General features: G+C 57.6%; 1 protein-coding gene across 1 annotated transcript; it reads right to left on the bottom strand.

Annotated features, from left to right (window-relative positions):
• Positions 1-1,111: 1,111 nt before the first annotated feature.
• LOC144944993 (cyclin-Y-like protein 1-B) lies at positions 1,112-26,417 on the bottom strand. The gene is made up of 10 exons (XM_078873126.1): positions 26,034-26,417; positions 10,333-10,407; positions 9,897-9,931; positions 9,550-9,650; positions 9,064-9,099; positions 7,751-7,805; positions 7,407-7,526; positions 7,127-7,293; positions 6,416-6,578; positions 1,112-5,008 (listed from the first exon to the last, which is right to left on the bottom strand). Exons 1-10 carry the CDS (start codon positions 26,188-26,190, stop codon positions 4,892-4,894), a joined length of 1,026 nt encoding a protein of 341 aa, XP_078729252.1. The 5' UTR covers positions 26,191-26,417; the 3' UTR covers positions 1,112-4,891.
• Positions 26,418-26,864: the final 447 nt, after the last annotated feature.

Below are 26,864 nucleotides of genomic sequence, written 5' to 3'. Positions count from 1 at the left end.
ATGAGCTCTCGGCTGATTGTTTTGTTTTAGTCGGCAACTAATTGAGATTCAACAGCCGCCTCCTCCCCCTGCGGCCACGAGCGGCACTCTCCAACAACATGCCTTCCATTGTACCATTTTAAAACGGCTCGCATCACCACGAGGCTCTTGTATGTGTTAGAGCTGATTAGCAATGCTAGGGCCAAAACGTTGAAGTAGAGAAAATTGGTCCGTAGGTTAAACGATTTAAGAATTCCAACATCGCACGAATGTTATAACATTCATAGAAAGGTGTGGAGCAGTCTAGCTCTACAGAGAACCATGCTGTACATTGTGGCTGATTACCCAGGCATTCGTCATCAGTGACATAGACTTTAGCTGCAGCAGCAGCAGCGTGTTCTGCAGCAGCATCAGCAGAGCAGCATGTTCAGCAACATCAGCAGCGGCGTGTTCAGCTACAGCAGCAGCTGCAGCAGCGTGTTCAGCAGCAGCAGCGTGTTCAGCAGCAGCAGCAGCGGCGTGTTCAGCTGCAGCAGCAGCAGCGGCGTATTCAGCAGCAACAGCAGTGGCGTGTTCAGCAGCAGCGTGTTCAGCTGCACCAGCAACAGCAGCGTGTTCAGCTGCACCAGCAACAGCAGCGCAGCGTGTTCAGCAGCAGCATGTTCAGCTGCACCAGGCGCTGTCCATCTGCATTCATTCCAATCGGTGTGGAATGCCGCGGCACGCCGGATAGTTGTGATCACGACCTCAGTGTAAAATGGGTTAGTGGCTTCCTATCGCACATCGGATTGTTTACACTCTACGCTCACTCCTCTACAAGCGTCCGCATCAATCCTCTCCATCAGAACTCGATTCCCAGTCCGGATCGTACGCAACGGATGCCAATCGACGCTACGATCCGTGGCCCAGAGTGATGCTGTTGCCATTTCAACGAGGTCTACGGCCCGAACAACTTGGAGCCAAGTTACTGGCAGATGTTCGGGATCCATCCTCGAGTCTCCGGCAGTTCTGCAGCAGACTTCGTCTCGTGTTGCTCCGCAGAGGGGCGATGGACTGGATAACCTCGACGTGCAGTCGGACTCCGACTGGTAGAGACGACAGCGCAGCAGCAGCGGCGGTGCAACAACGCACGGCGAGACGGGGCTTTGAAAGTTGGCGTTTATTTGCTCCTCCCAGTAAAAAGTTATTTACATTAAGACGACAAACTTGAAGGAGGTAGAAAGCTCTAGAAACCGCTTGCCTCGTTGGTAGAAAATATTTCTGGGATCTCCGATTCCTTGGCCAACAAATGTTTTATTTATGCGATTTTTTCTTTCAAAAATGGAAACTGACTTGTACATTCAGCTGATATTATACCACGTTTGCAAATCCACTCAGCCCGATCAAGTTTTGATGAAGCACGAGGAGAAAATTTACAACTCACCGTCACTTATGATTTTCAAAAGCGCACGTGTCACTTCGGACTTTCCGCCATTTAAAAACACATCGTTATAAAAATATATATTTGTATATACCTTTTCTTATATATACCGCATATATATGTTTTGCGCCAATTTAGCCAGTCACAGCTCAATTATTTGGGCTTGAAATTCATTAGCACAGTTCACGTTACAAAACACGCTCCCTCGCCAGCCACTCAGGGTCTGCGCAGTAGTGTCACTCACCCTCACCCTCGTCACCCTCACCCTCGTCACCCTCATCATCGTCACCCTCATCATCGTCACCCTCATCATCGTCACCCTCATCGTCGTCACCCTCATCGTCGTCACCACCACCACCCTGGGTACAGGAGGTGAGGTGTTGTGCCGTGTGAAGGGTGATGATGCCCCCCCCCTACCAAGGCTCGCATTGCCTCACCCCACCACAGTCAATTGTTTTACTTTCGGACGACTCGGCACAACTCGCGCACGCAAACTTCAAACAATGAAACTGACGACCCTCGCCACACTTTGTTCACGGGACACGTCGCCGCTACCGCCGCCACCGCCAAGATGAAGGACATCCCCGGCTGCACCGTGGGAGCAGCGCGCAGCTGTCCCGCGGGCCTCATCAGAGAGGGCCTCATCAGAGAGGGCACCCAACAGCGGTACCCAACACGGATTCCACTCTCACGGCGGACCCCTCGCTGCGGCACTGCCACGACCACGCCTGCAGGTAGCACCATCAGTCGCGCCTGCACTCACGCCCGTAGAGGCACCATTCCTACCGGACATTTGAGCTACGATGCAACGATGAACACAATTCGGGGTTAATCCGACAGAGTTGTCCGTCATGTCCAATTAGCACCGCTCGGCTGAACGAGGCCCGCAAGTGCTCATGGAAGCCGGTGCGACGGCCAGGATGCTGCGTGTGCTTGCTCTGTGATGGAGGGTGGCATTGTGGGTAATATCCATGATGCAGTGCGCCCTGAATACCGACTGTCTTGGCATGCGCATGTAAACTCACATGCGCGTTCTGGCCGGCGGGCTTTCTCCTCGGCTGACAGGTTATTTATTCGGCTGGCAACACTCGCTGCGCCGGGCAAATGCGAGCGGACAGCTGGCAAGCCGGCACGTGGGTCACAGTTCAAATCCCAATACAGCTGCCCGGCAACTTACACGGGAATTACCAAAGTGCATCGTCGTCTGCTGTAAAATTGGACTCTAAAAGACCCTGTGATGTCATTGTAAGAGGATACTTGTGTGCTGTCATCGCCAGAATCGTAAATTTGGAGGAAAAAAAACTGCGCGCAAAGTAAATTGTAAAACGTTATGGCCCTAAATTAACAGTGGACTCGACGCACCCCACGAGAAAGTGGAGGCGAAGCTCGCTGGGCCCCTGCCCGCTTCGCAGGGGAGACCGCAGATTCAGAGCAAGCGGCTGCTGCTGCTGCTGCTGCGGCGGAATGGGGAGCGGCACTCGCAGGCGGCACGGTCACGCGCAGGGGCCGCGGGGTCGGATCCACGGCGGGCACGTGGAGTTCAAGTGGCGTCGGGGCCGTGGGGTGGGGGGCGGGGGGTGGGCGGCGACATTTCCGCCCCCCCTCACCCCCCCCGATCCCCTCCAGCCCCCGATGTGCAATTCATCAGCTCCCACTGCCCCCCTTTCGGATCCACGCGGGTCTCATCGCTAAACATTGGACCTGAAATTACTAATACTGCATTTAAAAAAAATTAAAATCAACCTACAAATGTAACTTAAATCACTTCCATAACAAAACAAAAATAACATCGATAAGAAAATAAAGTAATGGAGGCGCCCCCCGGCCAATGGGGGGCCAGACCAACGGGCTGAAATGTCTCGGAGGCGGCGGGGAGACGTAGCGCGGCCGAGCGGCATGCTCCAGGGTGGTCCAGCTTGCCCCCCCCCCCCCGCATGACAGCGCCACGCTGGGGCTGTGCACGCGGAGCCACGGTCGTGGCCAGGGTTCGGGGTTGGTGCCGCTGGCTACGTCCATCGGTAACTGCCGCTTGTGCCACGCTCCGCTCGAGTTTCAAAGAGCCCGGAGCTCAATCTTCACGACCACAACCACTTGAATCCCCCGCACCTCCACGCCCCCCCCCCTCCCACGGCAGAATTAAACTTCAGAGCCGCGTGTGGTGCACGACAAGTGGAATCCATCGCCGCACTCCCCGGAGGTCCCCGAGCGGTACAGGCCCCACCCCCCCCCCCGGTTCCTCCCAAGGTGGGGGGGGTTCTCCCTCTGGGGTCAGGTTCATCCAAAGTCCACGAATCTCGGCCCACGAAGGAGCAACGTTTTCAGAGTTAACGTCACACGAGCAAGAGGAGGTGGCACCTTCACGGAGAGTCGCTCCACGCAACGAGAGCTCCGGGTGGGCTGCGTAGCTGGGATGGACCCAGTCTCTCCACGGCAATACCATCGCATCATACCCAGCCTGCATCCCTCTATCCCAGTCCATCACGACCCATTTCCATATTCTAGTCTATCACGAAACAATGAAGTCACTAATCCCCCAGTCCTTTCCGACCATACTTAATACCTCTTGCCCTAAATTCCAGTCAGCTGGCATTCCTGTACATTACCCATCACACCTAGTTTTATCCACTATTAAGTCTGACCCATGACCGCAGAAACCTCATCCTCCCAACCCCGTCCATCTGCCTGAGATGTGGTGGCACATGTAGAGAAGCAGGGAGTAGTGGCGGTGGTAATAGTGTTGATGACAATAGTGATTGTGATTATAGTGGTCTTAGGGATTACAATGGAGTGGAAGTGATGGAGATGATGATGATGTGAGTGATGGGTCAAGGGAAGCACAGTTTTTATGGCGGTGATGATGACGATGATGGGTGTGTGATGGTGGGGTTAGAACAGCAGGGGAGTGGAGGTGCTGATGATGGAGTTAGCGATGGCCGTGATGGTATTGATGGGGATAGGACATCACTGTGGTGGAGGTGATGGCCGTGATGGTGTTGATGGGGATAGGACATCACTGTGGTGGAGGTGATGGCCGTGATGGTGTTGATGGGGATAGGACATCACTGTGGTGGAGGTGATGGCCGTGATGGTGTTGATGGGGATAGGACATCACTGTGGTGGAGGTGATGGCCGTGATGGTGTTGATGGGGATAGGACATCACTGTGGTGGAGGTGATGGCCGTGATGGTGTTGATGGGGATAGGACATCACTGTGGTGGAGGTGATGGCCGTGATGGTGTTGATGGGGATAGGACATCACTGTGGTGGAGGTGATGGCCGTGATGGTGTTGATGGGGATAGGACATCACTGTGGTGGAGGTGATGGCCGTGATGGTGTTGATGGGGATAGGACTTCACTGTGGTGGAGGTGATGGCCGTGATGGTGTTGATGGGGATAGGACATCACTGTGGTGGAGGTGATGGCCGTGATGGTGTTGATGGGGATAGGACATCACTGTGGTGGAGGTGATGGCCGTGATGGTGTTGATGGGGTTAAGACAGCACTGCGTGGGTTCTCCGCAGGCCCACCAGGTTGTCCGCGCTGATTGAGCGTCGCATCGTCGTCTTGTTCAGGTCCTTGTACTTGTCCTCGCAGAGCCGAGAGATGGCCTAGACCCACACACGTCACCGCGGGCAGTCAGCCAGACACGCAGCACAGCCCCACACACACCAGATGCCACCCCCTCCTCTCCACCCAGGCAGCTCATACGGCTCAATGGCCAGTCAGCGTGACTAGCCGGTGCGTGCTGTGTCTATCTGTTTGTGTGTTCAAGTATGTGTGTATGTGTCTCGGTATTTTATGCCTTCAAATATTCCTCTCCCTTAACTCCCCATGAGTTATGGGACAGTTGTGAAGAGTGCAGTTTCTGTTCCTGGGCAGTGTGCTTTTTACCAGCTCCACTTTGGCAGCAGAGGTTTCGCTCCAAATAAGTCGAGCAGCATTATTTTTTAATTGGCTGTATAACGCTGTGTGAAAGCTACCGAACCTATTGTTTTATATGAGCTCTGGGTCTTCTCTATGCTTGCGAAACGTGGACCTCTTTAAATCAACATCTGTGCCAGTTCGAAACATTCAGGCTGGCCTGTCTATGATCCATCTTTGATTGAACCAGACTGGATTTTGTGATCTCACAAGATTTTTGAAAGAGCTGGCAGTAGTCCCAACAGTAGGTTTCTCCTACGCTACCTGGGTCATGTAGCCCACATGCCCAGCCACCGCATGCCCAAGCAGGTTCTGTTTGGCCACAGAGAGGGGGCTAAATAGGCATGGTAGGGGCGAGGGAAGAGATTGGCCAATGTCGTATGGGAAGACGTGGTGCTGAATGGGCTTGGCAATGATACCAGCGGTATCAAGATCGGCCTCTGTGAAGGAGGCTCGTGAATTATGCTATTGGCTCTGTACTGTGATCTCCTGCCAGCAAGCCTTGGCAGTTGATGTGGCCTCAAAGTGCATTTAGCCTGGCACAATCGCTGTGGTGACGTCACTATCACTTAGTGTCAAATGGCGGCTGCTGTTGGTGGTGTCTGCATATACACATGTGTGCGTGTCTGTGTGAAGTGTCTGCATGTGTGTGTACCTGTGTGTATTTGCATGTCTGTGTGTATTCGAGAGTATCTGTATGTGTATGAGCCTGCGTGTGTCTGCATGTCTGTGCATATCCGTCTGCATGTCTATCTGTATCTGTGTCTGTATGTCTGCAAGCGCATCTGGGCGTGCATGTACGTGCGAATCTGTGCATGTCTGAGCGTGCGCGTCTATGCGTGCCTGTGTGTTCATGCTTGTCCGTGCGTGTCTGTGCGTGCCTGTGCGTTCGTGCTTGTCCGTGCGTGTCTGTGCGTGCCTGTGCGTTCGTGCTTGTCCGTGCGTGTCTGTGCGTGCCTGTGCGTTCGTGCTTGTCCGTGCGTGTCTGTGCGTGCCTGTGCGTTCGTGCTTGTCCGTGCGTGTCTGTGCGTGCCTGTGCGTTCGTGCTTGTCCGTGCGTGTCTGTGCGTGCGTATCTGTGTGAGGGACGGAGACCTCAAGCTTCTGCGCGCGCTCCTTGCTGAGCGGCTCCAGGGGGAAGTTGAGGTTGTTGTCGTTGGCGAGCGACCGCAGGTCGAAGTAGTACTTGGCGTAGACGCTGGACGGCACGTTGATGTTGAACTGCAGCATCTCCAGGAACTGTCTCTCCAGCTCGTTCCTGGGGAATAGGTGGGTGGGGGGTGCCGGGGGCCGAGTCAAACACGGAACCCAAACTCCACACCCGCGAGTGGCGCCGCGCCAGCCGTGCAGCGCTTACGAAGCAAGGGTTGGCGAGTCACAAGGAGATTTGTTTGTAAAACTCCCCGACGTCTGGGCGCAGGAGCGGAATGGAGCCTGGCGGTCAGGCGAGTGTCTCGCCGGGTGAAAATCCCAGCCCCGCGGAGCTACGAGGTGGCAAGGAGACGCCGGTACGGCGAGTGGTTTCGTGAACCCGTCCATCCTTCTGGAACTTTGAGCGTCACGCGATCGTATGCAAGGGATGTATCCGGACACGCCACTTCAAGGCTCGCATTCCACATCTCGATGAGTCGACGCAACCCATTCCCCCCCCGGGGTCGACGAACTGAGCACCACTGCGAGAGGAATTCAACAGTGGCCACATCTCTGCGGACAGACTCGCCCCACCGCCCGTCACAGGCGCTCGCTAACAGCACTTGCCCCAGCAGCCTATACAAGGCTGCACGGGGGAGCTTGGTCTCTGCTCACATGTCGTCCACTGTGATGTCGCGCAGGATCTGGCAGTAGTCGACGTTCCACACGGCCTGGTCGTCCCACACCTTCGACGCCAGCAGGATGGCTCCCAGCAGCATGCGCTTCCACCCGCCCGGACACACGGACACCTCCGCGTACGTCAGCAGCCGCTCCAGATACACCTGGCGTGGGGGACGTACAGGATCAAGGAACGCGAGCGATGAGTTGCGTTCGGTCGCGACACCTGACCCCGGCGGTGACTCGCAGCCCCATGGCGAGTGCTGCGTGGCCTTACGAGGGTAACGATGGCGCACTCGGCGGTGAGCTGCGCGGCGTTGAACAGCGTGCGCACGAAGCGGTAGATCTGCTTGTGGTCCGGCTCGTGCTTCTCGTAATCAGCCGGCGTCTCGCTCTTCTGCTCCGTCGCACGACGGCGTAGCGCACAGCAGGCACACGACACGCATGCTACGTCACACGACAGCATCCCACCGTCACAGCAACACATCGCCATCACAATTATCGTAACACCATTATCATCAACATCAACACCACACCACAAAATGATTGCACCATCACAAATGTCACACCGCCACCACCGCCACCGCCGTCATCACCCCCCCCCTCCCAGCCCTCCCTTACGGAGAGAGGATGAAGTTTTTCATCGAAGATCTCCATGAGCCGCACATCAGGGTCCCTGGGGAAAGAGGTCAGAGGTCGGTGAGCGCCAGAACTCGCTTACGCCCGCAAGACACGCGAGCAGATCGCACGTGTGAGAATCCATCATCCGACATTCATTTACGTTGCTCGCGATTGGTTCAGGGAAACCCTGTGGCCGCTAGATGCCGCAACCACTGCTGGAGAAAATAAATCATTTTGTGAACCGAATCATGACCTAGAATTGTATGAAATCACCGCATCTGAGCGAGTGCTGAATCGCTTCGACTCTGCTCAGTGGTGCCCCACGGCGGACAACAAAGTAGCGGTGACATCGCGACCCGAACCCGGGTCCTGAACCCAACACCAACGCCGACCACGACCCTAACCCAGCAAACCTCCCAAAACCCAGCCCTGACCATTCATTCCAGCCATCACCCCTGCCTATCCCTGACCCAAACCCCAACCCCTTCACTGCTCTGGACAAAACCCAAACTTCAGCTTCCACTCGAGGACTCCAGCTCTGGACCCTAACTCGGCCGTTCACGCGGCCACAACCCCAGTGCTCACTCGAGTCCAGGGTTGGGGGAACTTTTCATTGCCGGGGGACAAATGCGGATTTTAATTCCCTGTGGCGAGCAACCCCACAACAGCTGACACCGAGCCGTGATCACGCCGGGACTGTCGGCATTGACCGTGTGCACACGACTACAGGACAACCGGTGACTTGACGGATACATGCCGTTTGCCGGCCCCGTCGTAGTGGCGAGGCCCCGCACAATCTTGAGCTGTGGAATTAAGGTCACGGCCCGGATAGATTCCCCCCACGATCGCCCGAGACGAAGAGTCGCCCTCTCCCCCATCGCGAGACGAAGCGCGAGCTCCGGCTCTATCCAGCCTGCGACAATCCAAACCCCCCACGAGGCTGCCCCCTCCCCCAACCTCGCCCCACCCCCGCCCCCTGGAGCCGCTTCCCGAGACCGCCCCCTGCTCCCACACACATCTGCCGTTACGACCCCAGGGTCGGGAGTCAGGGGTCGGGCGGCGCTCGGCTGCCTGATCACGACGATACGGCCGATGCTGTACTCTTCTCATGAGGGCTTTACTGACAAGTCTCCTCCTCCTCCTCCGCTCCACCCCCTTCCCCTCCTCCTGTCGAGCAGCCGCCCCTTCGAGCAGCACCGACTTTGGTTTCGGCTGCCTGGGTCCACCGTGAGCCCGTGTGGAGACGAGGGGGCGCTCCAACCGGTCCCCAGCCCCGACACGTGTCTAGAGTGATGCAGGGCGCGGCCACTCACCTGTTCTTGATGTGGTAGTAAACGGCCAACGCCACGCTGCAAGCGTACGCACACGCGCGCACGCAGGCACCGAGGTACAGGGATGCACACAGACAGGAGACGCACAGACGTGGACACGCAGTCAGACAAAGACGCACGCACATCGACATGCACACGCGGGCACGGTCATACAGACACGGACGCACACATACGCAGGGTCACGCGTGCACAGATTCGCACGCACAAGACAAAAACAAGCACGGCAAGAATTAGAGACCAGTGGGGAAAAAACGTGAATCTACACCACAGGGAATGAATGCGGTGTGTGTGGTCAGTGTGGTGTGTGGTGTGTGTGGGGTGTTTGCAGGCTGTGTGAGGTGTGAGTGTGGTGTGTGTGGTGTTTGTGGGATGCGTGTGGGGTGTGTACAGGCTGTGTGTGGCGAGTGTCGTATTAGTGTGGTGAGTGTGGTGAGTGTGGTGAATGTGGTGTGAGTGTGTGGTGCTCACCACTTGATGGTGTACTTGAGGTTGGGCTGGCTCACGGTGCTGTCGTCCAGAAAAATCGTGGAGCAGGAGCTCGACTTCTTCAGAGGCTGCGACGGAGAGACCTGTTCCCAGCGCATGGCACACACGCACACGCGTTACATGTACACACGTGACACGCACACACGTGACACGCACACACGCGACACGCACACACGCGTTACATGCACACACGATGATAAAACGGTGATTGACACACAAAGTGTCCCGACGCCTCCCTTGTCGAAGTGATGCCGAGTCGCGCTGAGCACTCAAGCGGTGAGGTAAGGGACAATGAGTGTGAGCCGGGCGCTCCTGGGACCATCACTCACGTGGTTCATGTGGACGCTCTTCCTCTTGTCGCGAACTGCAATAAACAACGCACAGCGCCAACACATCACAACATCACGCCGTATACGCACACACTACTACACACAACAACACACACGTCACGCCATTCACACATGAACGCCAATGGTGTACAAACACACGCATCTACAAACACCTACGGACAAGTCACAACGTACACACACACAAAACTATACACACACACACACACGATCGCGGCACACATGTTACACACATGGCAAACGCGTCACACACGCGCTGCACAAACCCCAAATTGGTTTAATGGTGTTGGTGTGTTGTCGGGGTTTAGTGTTGTGGTAGTGGTGATAGTGTAGTTGTCGTAGTGGTTGCATGGTGGCTGCATGTTGTTGGGGTTCAGTGTGGTAGTGGTGGCAGTGCCCGCGCTGCGGCAGTCTCTACCGTCTGGGTGGGACTTGCTGAGGAAGATGGTGCTGGCACGCGGGTGGTCCGAGGGGTTACACTCCCCGCCCACCTCTGTGAATGCACACACAAAGACAAACATCCACCATACAGCCTTTAGTAGAATGTTGTGGCAAGTGCTGTTAGTGAGTGCCAATGAAGGCCAGCAAAGCACACGAGGGGGTGGGTGGCCAGCACCATGCCTGGCCGCCTTAGTCTCCCCAGTGGCCACGTTTACGCACTGCACCAGGTACTCACTTTAAGGCTGAGTCGACCTAGGAGATGCCCATGACTGGTTCAGATATTCGCCACCATTATTGGTCATGAGCGGGAATTAAACTCGGATCTCCGGGGTTCGTAGTTCAGCGTGCTCACCACTCCACTACTGCTCCCCACACGCACATAATCTACAATTTCACATTCTTGATAGATCTCAAAAAAGTGCTATGACATACAATGGCCATCTTAACACAACATTTCTGGGAGGAGGGGGGGGGCAGGGGAGTGGCTACTGCCCCCTTTAGCCCCTCCCCCGGCTGCCCCCCTGCGCAGGCAGCAAGGGGCTGTGGGCAGGGAGAGGGCGCGTGTGGCGGCACGCCCACCGCCCGGCGTGGGCGCCGCTGCCGCCGGGTCCGTAATCGCCGACGGAATTAGAGCGCCATGAGCCTCAGCCGTCGGGTTCGGAGGTAAATCCCTGAATAGGCCCCGTGCGGAGCCACATCCTCTCGCAGACACGCCACGGTCACGCGTCTCCGCACGCGCGTCGCTCGCCGCTCGTGTGGCAGAGGAGCACAGGCGGTGCATCTGCCGGTCATCTCAGTCAGTTACCACTTCGCTCCCGGGTTTGTCTCGCGACCTCCGGCCTAGCAGCGAGCCTTCCACACTTTGCGTGATAATCTTAAGGTGCTCCAAGCTTAGCAATGAGCGCTGGCAGTCCAGCTGATGAAATCCGTATCCTAACCTCAACCTCAATTCAAACCCAGGACCTCTCGGCACCGCCGCCTTGCTCCTCCTGCCGAACGTACGTTTGATTTTCCGAGATATTTTCCAGGTTCTACACAAACTCAACTAAAGAAAAGTAACATGACCTGCCCCTAAACTGGCGACGAGTAAGTCTACGTGTGATGGCACAGGGAGCAGGCAGTCTCATAGATGATGAGACCAATCGCCGTGTGTAGCAGCGGGAAGTGACCTCTCACTGGAGTTCAACGTGAAGCCCAGAGAAGGTTCAGGCGACCCTCGCTGCGTGAAGACAACCGAGCCAGCACGGCTCACGAGCTTGGGTGCGAATCCCGGCAAACCCCGGAGACTAAACCAGATTTCAAGTCTCAGCCATATCACTATTAATGGCACAAAAACATTATTACTGTATTAGAATGTTCACTTGTTTGGCACATTGCAGCTCTGAGAATGAAGCATGATGGTTTGACATGTGATGAACGCTCTTGCCATGGTGTACAGATGTAGGGCTGTTACAGAGAGCCCGTTATGCATGGCAGCCTATGGTAAACAAGCACAGTGGGCGGGGCTACGTCAGTGCACGGGCAGGTGCCCTCTACGACGTCCGCGCTTCGGACGTTACGATCCCCCGGGGCCCCACCCCTCAGGGAGGGGGGTGTATAAAAGGGGAATGTATCGGGAGGCTCGGGAGTGATGTTTAGCTAAAGAAGAGGAGGAGGAAGACGTCTGAGATAGAGCCCTGGACTCCCCCTGGTACGCCGTCCTTATCAGGACCGCGCAGGCTCGAGCCAGTGGCGTGGTACCAGAGCCAGAGCCAGTGCTGGTCTGGACTCTGGGTACCGGGCCCGACTGACCAGTGTCGGGCCAAGATAGCCTCCCCTAGCCCATTAGTGGAGGACTCAGAGGCAGGCTAAGGTTAGCCTAGAGGTGTGTCCTCAGATAGACGGGTGAGGGGGCCGATACCCCCTCAATTGTGTATGTCACAAAGTTGGTATTCAAATAAACAAGTGTGCCTCCAACTCCGGTGTCAACGAGTCGTAAGCGTTACTACATCTGGCGTCAGAAGTGAAACAAAGTACGAACATGGATACACGCCGGACGACTCGAGTCGGAGTACCAGGGGCGGAGGACACCGCTGCAGTTGGAGGGCCCGAGATGGCTGAAGATGCCATCGAGCAGCCGGGGCTGGGTGCATCCACGCCACAGCAGCTGGAGGAAGGGGAGCCGTCGACGGAGGGGCTGAGGCAGGCGCACGCGAAGCTGGCCGAGCTGCTGTACGCCGCAGCCGCCATGCTCGACAACATCACGCGGCTGGGGGCTGCGGGACCGCCACGAGGCGACAGCAGCCAACGACCACAGCGCCTTCCCGCCATTTCAACGGAGCAACATTTTGAAACTCCCGCCATCGCCGCAGCTGCTGTTGAGGGCGTGGCCGCTCTAAGCATCGCGTCCAACGGCGGGAGTACAGTGCCTGCCGCGTCACCATGGGTGCGACCGGCGATGCCATCGCTGCTTCGGGCCGACGCTGAGTCGAGTGAGGGAGACGAGGGAGCGCGATCGTCCTCTGCAGCCGCTGCCTTACATCAGCGACTGCCGCCGCTCAAAGAATTTGTGGGCGAGGAGGGCGACTGGGGCGGCTTCCAGCGGCGCTTCCTCGCTCACCAGGAGATGGCACAGTGGACAGACGCCGAGGCTCTCCGAGCACTGCCAGCACTCCTCGACAGCGACGCCCTCGCCACACTAACATCGGCAACGAAGGAGAGGCGTTCCACGCTGCGGAAGGCGATGCAAGTGCTGTCCGCTGTGTATGGGCCACCATCGGACTGTCGTCAACTCTTTTACGATCGCCAGCGGGGGACGAAGGAGTCGCCCCTGGCGTACCGTACAAGCCTCCTGGCGCTGGCAAAGGAAGCCTTTCCACGAATGGACGACGAGGGGATCGACGCCATGGTGACAGAAAAGATACTTTTGCTGGCGGACGACTTAGACATCGTCATTGTCGCACAGGACGATGCAGAAATGTGCTCCCTCCAAGCGGCCCGTCTCCTCCACGCAAACCTGTCCTCTCAACGACGGAAGGCCAGCAAGGCGGCGAGCGGGCGCGCCGTCGCTGCGGCCACCCTCCCGGCGGAAGAGGTTTGCGCCATCAACCATCGACGGCAGCACGGAGCGGGAGCGCGGGAGGACCGGGCCGGTTCAAGCCGTCTACAACGTCCATCGTCGCCACCAGCGCTTCCACGCTGTTATAACTGCGGCATCCGGGGCCACGTCGCCTCGGGGTGCCGCTCTCCTCGGCAGCGCGGGACGACACCTCAACGGGACGCCGGCCCTCGTCACAAGCTCCACCATCATAATCCGGCGAGTCGCGGCACCCCTCATGTTTGGCCCACGCACACGCCCGTCACACACTCGAACACCGCAGCGAAGGGGGGGCAAATATCGCGTACCATGGCACCAACACGCACCGCTCTGGGTACTCACATTGAACCCAGCCAGTGGTCCGTGTTGGCCCATCGGGTTGTAGCCGCGTCATCGGGGTCGTCGGCCGTTGTGGGTCACATCGATGGGGTCGAGGTGCGCATCCTGGTCGATACAGGGGCATCGGCGACCATTATTTCGGAGTTGATTTATAACATTCTCCCTGCCCAGAGCCGTCCTTTGATGCCTGTTAATGTACCATTCTTTGCTGCTAACGGGGGTTCACTTGGCATCATCGGACAAATTCGAGCCCAGATTTGTGTCGGGGATATTAAATTATCTGGGCCGATTTTTGTTTCCTCCTCGCTGGCGGTTCCGTGCCTGCTGGGGACGGATTTCCTGGCCAAAATGCCGATTAGGATATTAATCGACCAGGGATGCATTGAGCTCCCATCGGGCCGACGCATGGCGTTTCTGCCATCCCCCGCTACGAGCCGGACGGCGTTCGCGACGGTGCCGGCGTTCGTAGATAGAACGGTGCGCGTTCCTCCGGGGGCGCAAATGTTAATTCCTTTGAAACTTCGGCGGCCCTTCGCTAAGGGCATTGGGGCTCAAGGGGTTCTGCTGGGACCGTCTAGGGCCGGGGTCAGTGGACCTAATTTACTCCCGGCCCAGACCATAGTGAGAGGGGAAGGAGAACCCTTCATCGCGGTCCTCAATGTGGGCTCGCAGACGGTGGTGGTCCCACAGGGGACCGTGCTTGCTCACGCAACGCCGGTGCCCTGTGAGGAACCCGTCGCGAGTCATGTCGGCGCTGTCCCTGCACCGCGACCACATTCGGACAGCGATGAAGGGTGGCTCGAGGCGCTTTGCGCGGGATCGACGGACCTGTCAAATTTAGAGCGCCAACGTCTTAAGACACTACTGAGGGAATTTTCCGACGTTTTCAGTCGGGATAAATACGATTTGGGCTGCACTCATCTGCTGCGTCACCATATTGATACGGGTGACAGCGCGCCAATACGCCAGAATCCTTTTCGGTTGAGTCCCGCCGAAAAGGACCATGTCAAATCGGCTGTTGATGACATGCTAGCCGCCGACATCATTTCTCCCTCCAACAGCCCTTGGGGAGCGCCGATCGTCCTGGTTAAGAAGCAGGACGGTTCGTTGCGGTTTTGCGTTGACTTTCGGCGCCTTAATAAAATTACGGTTGCCGACGCATACCCGCTCCCACGGATGGACGAATCGCTTGACGCCTTGGCGGGAGCGCGATTCTTCTCCACATTGGACTTACTTTCGGGATTCTGGCAGCTTCCTCTGGACGATGATTCAAAGCCTAAAACTGCTTTCCGTACTCCGCACGGCCTGTTTCAATTCAACCGGTTGCCGATGGGCTTACACTCAGCGCCGGCAACTTTCCAGCGGTTGATGGAATTGGTTTTGGCTGGATTGCAATGGGAATCGTGCCTGATTTATTTGGATGACGTCATTGTCTTTGGCAAAACTTTTGAGGAACATCTCCAGAGGTTGCGGGCAGTTTTCCTAAAGATGCGGGCTGCTAATTTGAAATTTAAGCCCCAAAAATGCCATTTGTTACGCGAGTCGGTGCGTTATTTGGGGCACATCGTGGGGCGCTCAGGTATTTCTACCGATCCCGCCAAAACGCAGTGTGTTAGCTCCTGGCCGACTCCCACCTCAGTGGGAGAGGTTAGGAGTTTTATTGGGTTTGCGTCGTATTATAGACGCTTCGTCGCTAATTTTGCGACTATCGCCAAACCCCTACATGCTTTGACATCTAAAGGGGTTCGGTTCTGCTGGGGTCAGGAGGAGGAAGCTGCTTTTTGCTCCCTTCGGGACGCTTTGGTAAACGCTCCTCCCCTGATTTACCCTGATTTTTCAAAACCGTTCTTGCTCGACACCGATGCGAGCAACACGGGTATTGGGGGCGTGCTCTCCCAGGTGGTTGACGGCGTGGAACGTGTGGTTGCGTACGGCAGTCGGGTGTTGTCTCCAGCGGAGCAACGGTATTGTGTCACCCGTAGGGAACTGTTGGCAATTGTCCATTTCGTCCAACAGTATCGCCCATATCTGTACGGTCGGCATTTCACCGTCCGCACAGATCATGCGGCACTGCAGTACGCCCTGAGGGTTCAACAGCCATCGGGACAATTGTCCCGATGGTTGGAGGTCCTCCAGGATTACGATTTCCAAACCACATACCGTAAGGGCGTTCGCCACACCAACGCGGACGCTCTGTCACGCTTGCCAACCACCTCCGAGTGTGCATGCCTCCTGGGGTCTGGACGTTGCAGGCCTCCAGGGGACACATCGGTACCTGTCTTGGCGGCCGCCAACGACGACGAGGCAATGGTTCCTAATTCGATCGAACAACAGGGCAAAGATTCCCTGTTGGGGTTGCCCATCATTGAATGGGGGCGCCTCCAGATGGAGGATGTCTCCCTCCTCGGGTGGCGACGTCGCGTTGGCGGTGCGGCGGGGGGAAAAAGAGGTGCTTCCGACGCATGGGAAATGTGCCAAGGTCTGCTAATGCATTGGGACGGGAAGTCACGTCGACATCGGCTGGTTGTCCCTACTGGGTTGCGGGGTAGGGTGGTATGGGCCGCTCATGAGCGCCTCCTACACCTGGGGACCCAAAAGACTCTCGCCTTGCTGCAACTTGATTTTTACTGGCCTGGCATGACGAGGGATGTTGGGGATTTGTTGGGATCGTGCCCTCAATGTGCACAACGCAAACCGCCGGCACGGGAGTCTAACCCGCCCTTGCAATCGATCAAAGTGTCCAGGATAAACGAGCTGGTCGCTCTGGACATTTTGGGACCATTCCCCGCCACCCCCAGAGGGAATAGATATTTGTTGACGGGTGTCGAGTATTTTACACGCTGGCCTATGGCCTGGCCTCTGGCCAACCAGTCGGCAGCAGCCATCGTGGAGGCCTTTGTTCAGGGTTATGTCCTGGACAAAGGTGCTCCGGAGAGGCTGCTGACCGACCAGGGCAGAAATTTTTCCGGTAAACTACTCAGACAAGTCTGCGATCTCCTGGGCACAAAGAAAATTCGGACCTCCCCATATCACCCACAAACTGACGGGATGGTCGAACGTTTGCATCGCACCATCTCGTCCATGTTATCACAACAAGTTTCGGACTCGCAAACGGATTGGGACCTACAAATTCAGGGGGTCTTGGCGGCGTACCGGATGGCACCCCATGCGGCTACGGGGTTTTCTCCCTTTTACCTCATGTACGGCCGAGAACCAGACCCGCCTGTTCGTGCCCAGTTGCGGATCCCTGTGCCGCAGGGAAAAACTAATCTGGCTGACCACGTTAAATTTAATCTGGACAAATTGACCGAGGCACGGGATGCTGCAATGCAAAACTCTGACCTCCGTCAGAAGGCAAATGAGCGCCTCAGATTGAGTCGAGCGCACATGCTGCAGTGGAAGCCGGGGGACAAGGCATGGTTGCACTGCCCCCAGGTGCCACTGGCAACCTCCTCTAAACTGGTGCGGCCGTGGCGGGGCCCTGTGGAAGTGGTGGAGGTGTTACGTCCGCAGTGCGTGCGCATCAAGTGGGGGAAGCGGCGATGGTTCGTGCACCCCTCCAGATTAAAACCCTTCGCTGCGGTACACAACCCCACTTCACACGCGCGTGGCCAAACATGTGGGGGGTCGGCCGACTTGCTGGGTCCGTCTCCGTCGCTCTCACCTAATGCCTTGCCGGCTGTGCCACCTTCAGGAGCATCAGGAGTGACGGGCTCACGCCCGATCACCCCTCCTGCGGATGCCGAGGGTCACGCGGAGTCAGAGGAATGCTCACCTCAAGACGGACAGTCGCCACCTGATGGTCCGCCACGCGGGGTTACCCCGTGTGAGGGGCCCGCTGCAAGGACGCGCGCTAAAATGCGCAAACTGTTGTGAGGCCGGAAAATGTGGTCATAGCTGTTGTGTTTATTGGGTGTTGTGTGGATGGTGTGTTTCCCGCTCCTCGGATGTACATATGTTGGGTTCACCGTTTGTTGTGTGTGCGGGGTGGGTTCCCTGCTGGTTGTATATAAGCTGTTTTTTTTACGGAATTCGTATTTATTCGGGGGGGTGCGACGGGTTGTTTCTCATCTTGTTGTTGTGTCTTGTTCTGGTTCCTGTTATGGTTCAAAAAATAGTGAGGCACACGTGAGGGGGTGAAGGCACCTTTATTGTCAAATTTTTGTATGTTGGCAGCCGGGACGGCTGCATGCTATGTGGGGGGGAGTGATGTAGGGCTGTTACAGAGAGCCCGTTATGCATGGCAGCCTATGGTAAACAAGCACAGTGGGCGGGGCTACGTCAGTGCACGGGCAGGTGCCCTCTACGACGTCCGCGCTTCGGACGTTACGATCCCCCGGGGCCCCACCCCTCAGGGAGGGGGGTGTATAAAAGGGGAATGTATCGGGAGGCTCGGGAGTGATGTTTAGCTAAAGAAGAGGAGGAGGAAGACGTCTGAGATAGAGCCCTGGACTCCCCCTGGTACACCGTCCTTATCAGGACCGCGCAGGCTCGAGCCAGTGGCGTGGTACCAGAGCCAGAGCCAGTGCTGGTCTGGACTCTGGGTACCGGGCCCGACTGACCAGTGTCGGGCCAAGATAGCCTCCCCTAGCCCATTAGTGGAGGACTCAGAGGCAGGCTAAGGTTAGCCTAGAGGTGTGTCCTCAGATAGACGGGTGAGGGGGCCGATACCCCCTCAATTGTGTATGTCACAAAGTTGGTATTCAAATAAACAAGTGTGCCTCCAACTCCGGTGTCAACGAGTCGTAAGCGTTACTACACAGAGAAGGCCCCCAGTGTGGATAAAGAGGCGTTTGTCAAGACTTCAGAAGTAGTTCTGTGACGTCTCCTTCCGAAAGGGCCGTTCTCCGACACGAGTCTTGACGCTGCTCGCTACGAGCATCCAACTCATCTCATGACACGACGCCGACAGCAGCCGGGTATGATTAATAAAAACATCGACGTAGCAGAACCGGGAATCGGTCGTACAGGCAACAGGGGAAGATCACGAGACTGAGCGACCGGGCGGGCGAGCGACTCTCGTCCGATGGCAGCTGCAGCAGCACGAGTGCTGCTTTTCTTTGAGCAGAGGGGGCGGCAAAGATAGGGTCAAAGGTCGCACTTCACCGGCAACTCTCACTCCCACGGGCGTCTCTCTCCTCACTTCACCTCCTTTATGCATAACGGGGTTAAGGATTCAGGGGGTGTACATACACACACACACACAAGGCACGTTCACCTGTTCTGTATTCATCACCGCCACCCTCGCCGCGCGGTACTACGAGCGGTGTGCACGGAGCCTGCTGCATCGCGCGGGACCCTGGCTGCGGAGTTTGATCGCGGGGTTCCAGGTGCCCCCCGGGGATCCGTGCGGCGCAGCGAGCGAGTGCACGTGAACGCGTGAACACAGACGGGCCCATCAAAATACACGAGACACCCACATGTGCACATATAGAAAAGGATCCCCATTGTACCATTTAACACTTGGGGAAAGTGCTGTTAGCGAGTAGCATCTACCAAGGCCGCTACGGTACAGGAGGGGGCGGGTGTCAAATACCACGGCCGGCCGACCTTTGTCTCATGTTTACACACCGCACCAGATACTCGTTTAAGGCTAAGGTGACCTAGTGGCGGCCCAGAACCGGTTCACATCCTCGTCACGGATGTTTGCTGTGAATCGGTGAGTTCGTAGTAACGCGGCACGCGAACCACGATACTACCGCTCCCTACACACGCGTGCGCACGCGTCCCCGGGTGCACGCGTGTCCCCCTTCACGGCAGTGCCGCCTGCTATCGCGCGGCTCCGCAGCGCCGGCCGTGGGAACAAGGGCGGCGCGAGCGGAGCGAGCCACTCGCGGGCCACTCCACTCCCACACCGGTAACACGACACCACCAGCGGGGGCCGGCCCCGACCCCCAGCCCCCCCACGTCCCTCGCCGTCTCTCTCCGCGTCCGCGACCGTCTCTCTCCGTCCGTCTTTGTCCGTGAAACCCGCCGGGGGAAGGACGTCTTGTGGAGACGAGTTCCGCGAACGCGTCGGCGCCCACGGAGTTTTCCTCGTACACGTAACATGCGTGACACGCGTCCACGTAACACGCGTGTGTTACGTGTGACAGCCCCCCCACGGCTTACGGGTCGTGCGGGTTATTTGACCATGCTTCACCATGCTGGATCACACCGCTGGGGAGCACAGACGTGGCAGCAGACATGGGAGCATAGAACTACAACACAACAACGGGTTTTGCTGCATTACGAGATGCTGCCCGGCACGTAGACCCGCAGCCTTTACCAAACCCTGCTGTGCAAGGTGGTCACCCATCAAAGCACTATCCAGACTTAACCCTGCTAAGCTTCCGAGGTCATAGCTTCCGAGAAGAGATTGGGTGCGCATTCCAGCCGATTTTCTCGGTCGTTTGGGACGGGGGGAGGGAATAAAGTTTCCACTTTCCCCCAGCAGCCTCGCTGTGATAGAGGAAGATCAGACTTCAACGACAGGACCTGCTGCCGCCCGGCTCCCGGACGAGCGCACGACGTACGCGCGTGCCCTGCGCACCGTACAGACGGCGATGCAACTTCGCGTCACGACGCAAATCGTGCGCGACAGTCGATCATTTACAAATCGAAGCGAGTAACACGTGATCGTAATCGTTAATCAAATCGCCGCGGCGAGTCGTTGCGACGCGAGACGTCCTCCCGTCTCCCTCTCGCTACGATGGCCGGCACGGCACACGAGGCGGCGGGTCGCCAGCACCACACCCGGCCACCTTCGTCTCCCCAGTGGCGACGTTTACACACTGTACTAGGTACCCTTTTAAGACTGAGCCGACCTAGGGGAGGCCCATGGCCGGTTCAGATAATCGTCACCGGGTTTGGCCGTGAGCGAGAATGGAACTCGGGTCTCTGGGTTTGTAGCGAAGTGCGCTAACCACAGCGCCATCGCTCACACAGGCACACGCGCCGAGGCGCGAGTCCTCGGGGAACACCGCGCTGCCAGTCTCCCAGCCAGCCGGAGATATTAATACCACGCACAGACGTGCCACATTCACCCCCACACGCGCCACACTCACCGCACATTACCCTGCCAACACCACGCAACACTCGGCACGCAATAGCCCACTCACCAGTCCCACCACTCACCACTCTTACTCCTTATTACCACTCAATGTACTCCTCTCATCACTCACAATACTAGTTACCACACCACACTCACCAATTAATATTATTTACCACACAACACTCACCACTCCATATACTACTCATAACACCAAACTCACCACTATGATAACACCCTCACGACTCAAGACTACTCACTCATCAATAGACAAACTGCACTCCCCACAGAACTTACCCCACAATCACCACAGCACTTACCCCACACTCACCACACCACATGAATCAGACACGAGGACAAATGCTGGGGGATGAGGGGGAAGAGGAGCAGCTGGTGGTGCTGTGCGTGTGCGTGCTGTGTGCGTGCTGTGTGCGTGCTGTGTGCGTGCTGTGTGCGTGCTGTGTGACCTGTGTCCGAGCTGCGTGTGTGCTGTGTGTGTGCATGCTGTGTGTGTGCTGTGTGCATGCTGTGTGTGTGCTGTGTGTGTGCTGTGTGTGTGCTGCGGGAGCTGTGTGTGTGCATGCTGTGTGCGTGCTGTGTGACCTGTGTGCGTGCTGTGTGCGTGCTGTGTGCGTGCTGTGTGACCTGTGTGCGAGCTGTGTGTGTGCTGTGTGCATGCTGTGTGTGTGCTGCGGGAACTGTGTGTGTGAATGCTGCATGTGTGTGCTGTTCGTGTACTGTGTATGACATGTGGTCCGTGTGTGTGCCATGTGTTTATATGCTGCATGTGTGTGCTGTGTTCGTGTGCTGTGTGTGTGCTTTATGAGTTGTGTGTGGGGGGGTTAAATAAAGAGATGCAGAGAGTGCCCCCCCCTCGCCCTCCCTAGCCCCGGCATCAAAGCCACGCGCTCCCCTGAGTCCATGCCGCATGCACAGAGGTGACGGAGCAGCAGCAGCTACACACTTCCTGTAAGCAGTGACACACTCACACACGGTGACACACTCACACACGGTGACATACACTAACACACAAGGTGACACACACTCACACACAAGGTGACACACACACTAACACATACTCCCACACGGTGACACACACTCACAAACGGTGACACACACACTAACACACGGTGACACACACTAATACACAAGGTGACATCCACGGTGACACACAACCACACTAACACACACTCACACACAGTGACACACACTAACACACAAGGTGACACACACGGTGACACACACTCACACACACGGTGACACACACACTCACACACACTCACACACACTCCCACACGACCACCCACAACCACCGCCTCCTGCCACTCAGCACCTCTGCCCACACGCGCATCCTCACTTCACGGTCGCCCCGGTGTTGTTAGAGAGCGCCCACTGAATGTAGTGTGTGTACGTTGAACTTCTTTCACACTGTACCTAGCCAACCGTGCTAACGGGGGTGCGGGGGAAGGTCAACCAACTAAACACCGCAACGCCACCACTATTTATTGTCACAACCACACAAACCGGCACGCACCGACGGCCTGCAAGGCAGTGGAAACACAGGCAGTCAGGGACACACACGAACACCCAGGGACACAGACACCCAGGGACACAGGACTCAGGGACACACACGAACACAGACGACACCGAGGGACACAGGCAGCACTTCAATATTCAGGCAACCTTGAGACTCAGGGACACAGAAACTCAGATGTTCAGGGGCTCGGGTATTCAGATACTCAAGACACACAGGGGCTGACTTACTCAGGGACACTGAGACACTAAGACACTGTGACACTGGGACACTGAGACACTGGGACACACTGTGACACTGGGACACTGAGACACTGGGACACACTGTGACACTGGGACACACTGTGACACTGGGACACTGAGACACTGGGACACTGAGACACTGGGACACTCGGATACAGGGACACTGTGACACTGAGACACACCGAGACACTGAGACACACTGAGACACTGGGACACACTGTGACACTGGGACACTGAGACACTGGGACACACTGTGACACTGGGACACTGAGACACTGGGACACTCGGATACAGGGACACTGTGACACTGAGACACACCGAGACACTGAGACACACTGAGACACTGGGACACACTGTGACACTGGGACACTGAGACACTGGGACACTCGGATACAGGGACACTGTGACACTGAGACACACCGAAACGCTGAGACACTGAGACACATTGAGACACACTGAGACACTGAGACACTGTGACACTGGGACACTGGGACACTGAGACACGGAGACACTGGGACACTGGGACACTGAGACACTGGGACACAGGGACACTGGGACACTGAGACACTGAGACACGGAGACACTGTGACACTGAGACACTGGGATACTGGGATACTGAGACACTGAGACACTGGGACACAGGGACACTGGGACACTGAGACACGGAGACACGGAGACACTGGGACACTGGGACACTGGGACACTGAGACACTGGGATACTGAGACACTGGGACACTGGGACACTGAGACACTGGGACACACTGTGACACTGGGACACTGAGACACTGTGACACTGGGACACTGAGACACTGGGACACTCGGATACAGGGACACTGTGACACTGAGACACACCGAGACACTGAGACACTGAGACACGGAGACACATTGAGACACACTGAGACACTGAGACACTGTGACACTGGGACACTGAGACACTGACACACTGACACACTGGGACACTGAGACACTGAGACACGGAGACACTGGGACACTGAGACACTGGGACACTGAGACACTGAGACACGGAGACACTGGGACACTGAGACACTGAGACAAGGAGACACTGGGACACTGAGACACTGGGACACTCGGATACAGGGACACTGTGACACTGAGACACACCGAGACACTGAGACACACTGAGACACTGGGACACACTGTGACACTGGGACACTTAGACACTGGGACACACTGTGACACTGGGACACTGAGACACTGGGACACTCGGATACAGGGACACTGTGACACTGAGACACACCGAGACACTGAGACACACTGAGACACTGGGACACACTGTGACACTGGGACACTGAGACACTGGGACACTCGGATACAGGGACACTGTGACACTGAGACACACCGAAACGCTGAGACACTGAGACACATTGAGACACACTGAGACACTGAGACACTGTGACACTGGGACACTGGGACACTGAGACACGGAGACACTGGGACACTGGGACACTGAGACACTGGGACACAGGGACACTGGGACACTGAGACACTGAGACACGGAGACACTGTGACACTGAGACACTGGGATACTGGGATACTGAGACACTGAGACACTGGGACACTGACACACTGGGACACTGAGACACTGAGACACTGGGACACAGGGACACTGGGACACTGAGACACGGAGACACGGAGACACTGGGACACTGGGACACTGAGACACTGGGATACTGAGACACTGGGACACTGGGACACTGAGACACTGGGACACACTGTGACACTGGGACACTGAGACACTGTGACACTGGGACACTGAGACACTGGGACACTCGGATACAGGGACACTGTGACACTGAGACACACCGAGACACTGAGACACTGAGACACGGAGACACATTGAGACACACTGAGACACTGGGACACTGAGACACTGGGACACTGGGACACTGAGACACTGGGATACTGAGACACTGGGACACTGGGACACTGAGACACTGGGACACTGGGACACTGAGACACTGGGACACACTGTGACACTGGGACACACTGTGACACTGGGACACTGAGACACTGGGACACTGAGACACTGGGACACTCGGATACAGGGACACTGTGACATTGAGACACACCGAGACACTGAGACACTGAGACACATTGAGACACACTGAGACACTGTGACACTGGGACACTGAGACACTGACACACTGACACACTGACACACTGGGACACTGAGACACGGAGACACGGAGACACTGGGACACTGGGACACTGAGACACTGGGACACTGAGACACTGGGATACTGAGACACTGAGACACAGGGACACTGCGACACTGGGACACTGAGACACGGAGACACGGAGACACGGAGACACGGAGACACTGGGACACTGAGACACTGGGACACTGAGACACTGGGATACTGAGACACTGAGACACTGGGACACTGGGACACAGGGACACTGCGACACTGGGACACGGAGACACTGGGACACTGAGACACTGGGACAGGGAGACACTGAGACACTGGGACACTGGGACAGGGAGACACTGAGACACAGGAACATTGAGACACTGGGACACTGAGACACTAGGACACGGGTATACTCGGGTACACTGAGACACTGAACACCGAGACCCAAAGACTCGGGACCTCAGTGGCAGCCCGCGCCCCAAGCGGCGTCGGCGGCGTTCGACTCCCGAGGGGGCGGGGCGCGGCCTCTGGACGCCCCCTTGGACCCCGACCCCTCGGGACCCTGCCCAGTGCCCGGGGAAGGGGCCTCGACTCCCCGCTTCCTGCCCGGGTCTCCCTCGCAAGGCAGAGGCCCGCGTCTCAATGGGCTCTCGCCCGCGTATACCTCGCGCCCCATTAACCGTGCCCCCTTACCCGTGCCCCCAATACCCGTGCCCCCATCACCCGTGCCCCCTTACCCGCGCCGTGTCCCCATCCCCAAGAGCCTGGCCGCCCGTGGCCATGCCCCCTGCACGGTGCTGCGCTCCCACGGACGCGCCCCGAGCCCAATGCCCCCAGCCGCCTCGGGCCGCCCCAAGAGTAAAATTGCCGCGATCTCACGTCCACACCGCCCCGTGCCCTCTCTTTGGGCCTCGTGCCCCGAGAACAAACTCCCCATCCCAGGGCACGTCCCCCTCCCATGCCCCTCCGTCTAAGCCGCGCACCACGTCCACACTCCGCGTGCACCCCCACACTCTGTGCACCGTTGCCCCCCCCCCCAACCCTTGCCCTGAAACCCATGCACCGCGTCCGCTGTGGCCTCGTGCCCACCGCCTTCACCCCGAGCCGTGGATCTCGCCATGCCCCCCGCGTGCCCCCCCCCCCGCGTGCCCCCCCCCCCCGCGTGCCCCCCCCCCCGCGTGCCCCCCCCCCGCGTGCCCCCCCCCGCGTGCCCCCCCCCCCGCGTGCCCCCCCCCCGCGTGCCCCCCCCCCCCCGCGTGCCCCCCCCCCCCCCGCGTGCCCCCCCCCCCCGCGTGCCCCCGTACCGTCGAGCGCCTCCCTGTCGCTGATGTGCTGGAGGTGGACGGCGGCGCCCCCGTCGCGCTCGTCGTCTGCGCGCGCCGCGCGGTGCGGCTCCGCGTGGTTGCGGGACGGGCCCGGGCTGCCGGGCGCCGCCACGCAGCACGACGCGCGGTTGCCCATCGCCGCCGCCGCCGGCCGCTGCTGCTGCTGCTGTTCGCTCCTTCTCGCTCACGCTGCCGCCCGCCCGCCGAAACCCCGCACCACCGCCGCCATGCGCCGCAGCTGCTGCTGCTGCCTCCTCCTCCTCGCCCTCGTCCGCGGCTCGAGTCGCGGTCTCCTCCACCCCCCCACCAACACCACCACCAACACCCACCAACACCACCACGCCGCTCTCCTTCCCGGGCTCCACCGCGACCACGAGACGCCCCCCCCCCACACTCCACCCCACCCACTCTGCTGCCCCCCCCACTCCACCCCCCCCACTCTGCTGCCCAGGCGCCCCCCGCCGTGGCCGCGCAGTTGGTACAGCCCGGCGGGGCCGTGACGTCACGCGCACGTGCCACACGACCGGCCATCTTACTCAGGGACACCGACTCATGGATTAAGAGTTGATGTTTCATTGAGTTAGGTCGTAAGAACGCAGACAAAAGAGACGATGGGAACGAATTAAAAAGTGGATCAGGGCAAGGAACGCAGCAGGGAAGTGTTGCTTTCCTTGTTTGTTGAACGCAACATTTGCTCATCCCACTGCTGGAAGGTCCTCAGCACGCCGAAATACAAGGTTCAGCATATCAATACCATAAACGATGTCAGCTGTGAATTCACGGAGTGTGAGAGCAAGGCGTGCTGTACAA

Source organism: Lampetra fluviatilis, chromosome 36, assembly GCF_964198595.1.
Source record: "Lampetra fluviatilis chromosome 36, kcLamFluv1.1, whole genome shotgun sequence".
NCBI lineage: Eukaryota > Metazoa > Chordata > Hyperoartia > Petromyzontiformes > Petromyzontidae > Lampetra > Lampetra fluviatilis.
This window is presented reverse-complemented; position numbering and strand designations above follow the sequence as displayed.

Excerpts from the sequence above, each read along its gene's own strand:
- LOC144944993 (XM_078873126.1), bottom strand. The coding sequence starts at position 26,190 with ATGGGCAACCGCGCGTCGTGCTGCGTGGCGGCGCCCGGCAGCCCGGGC. Across the intron at positions 9,932-10,332 it reads CAGCAAGTCCCACCCAGACG|TTCGCGACAAGAGGAAGAGC; the intron begins GTAGAGACTGCC and ends TGTTTATTGCAG. Across the intron at positions 9,100-9,549 it reads CTCAAGTACACCATCAAGTG|CGTGGCGTTGGCCGTTTACT; the intron begins GTGAGCACCACA and ends GTACGCTTGCAG.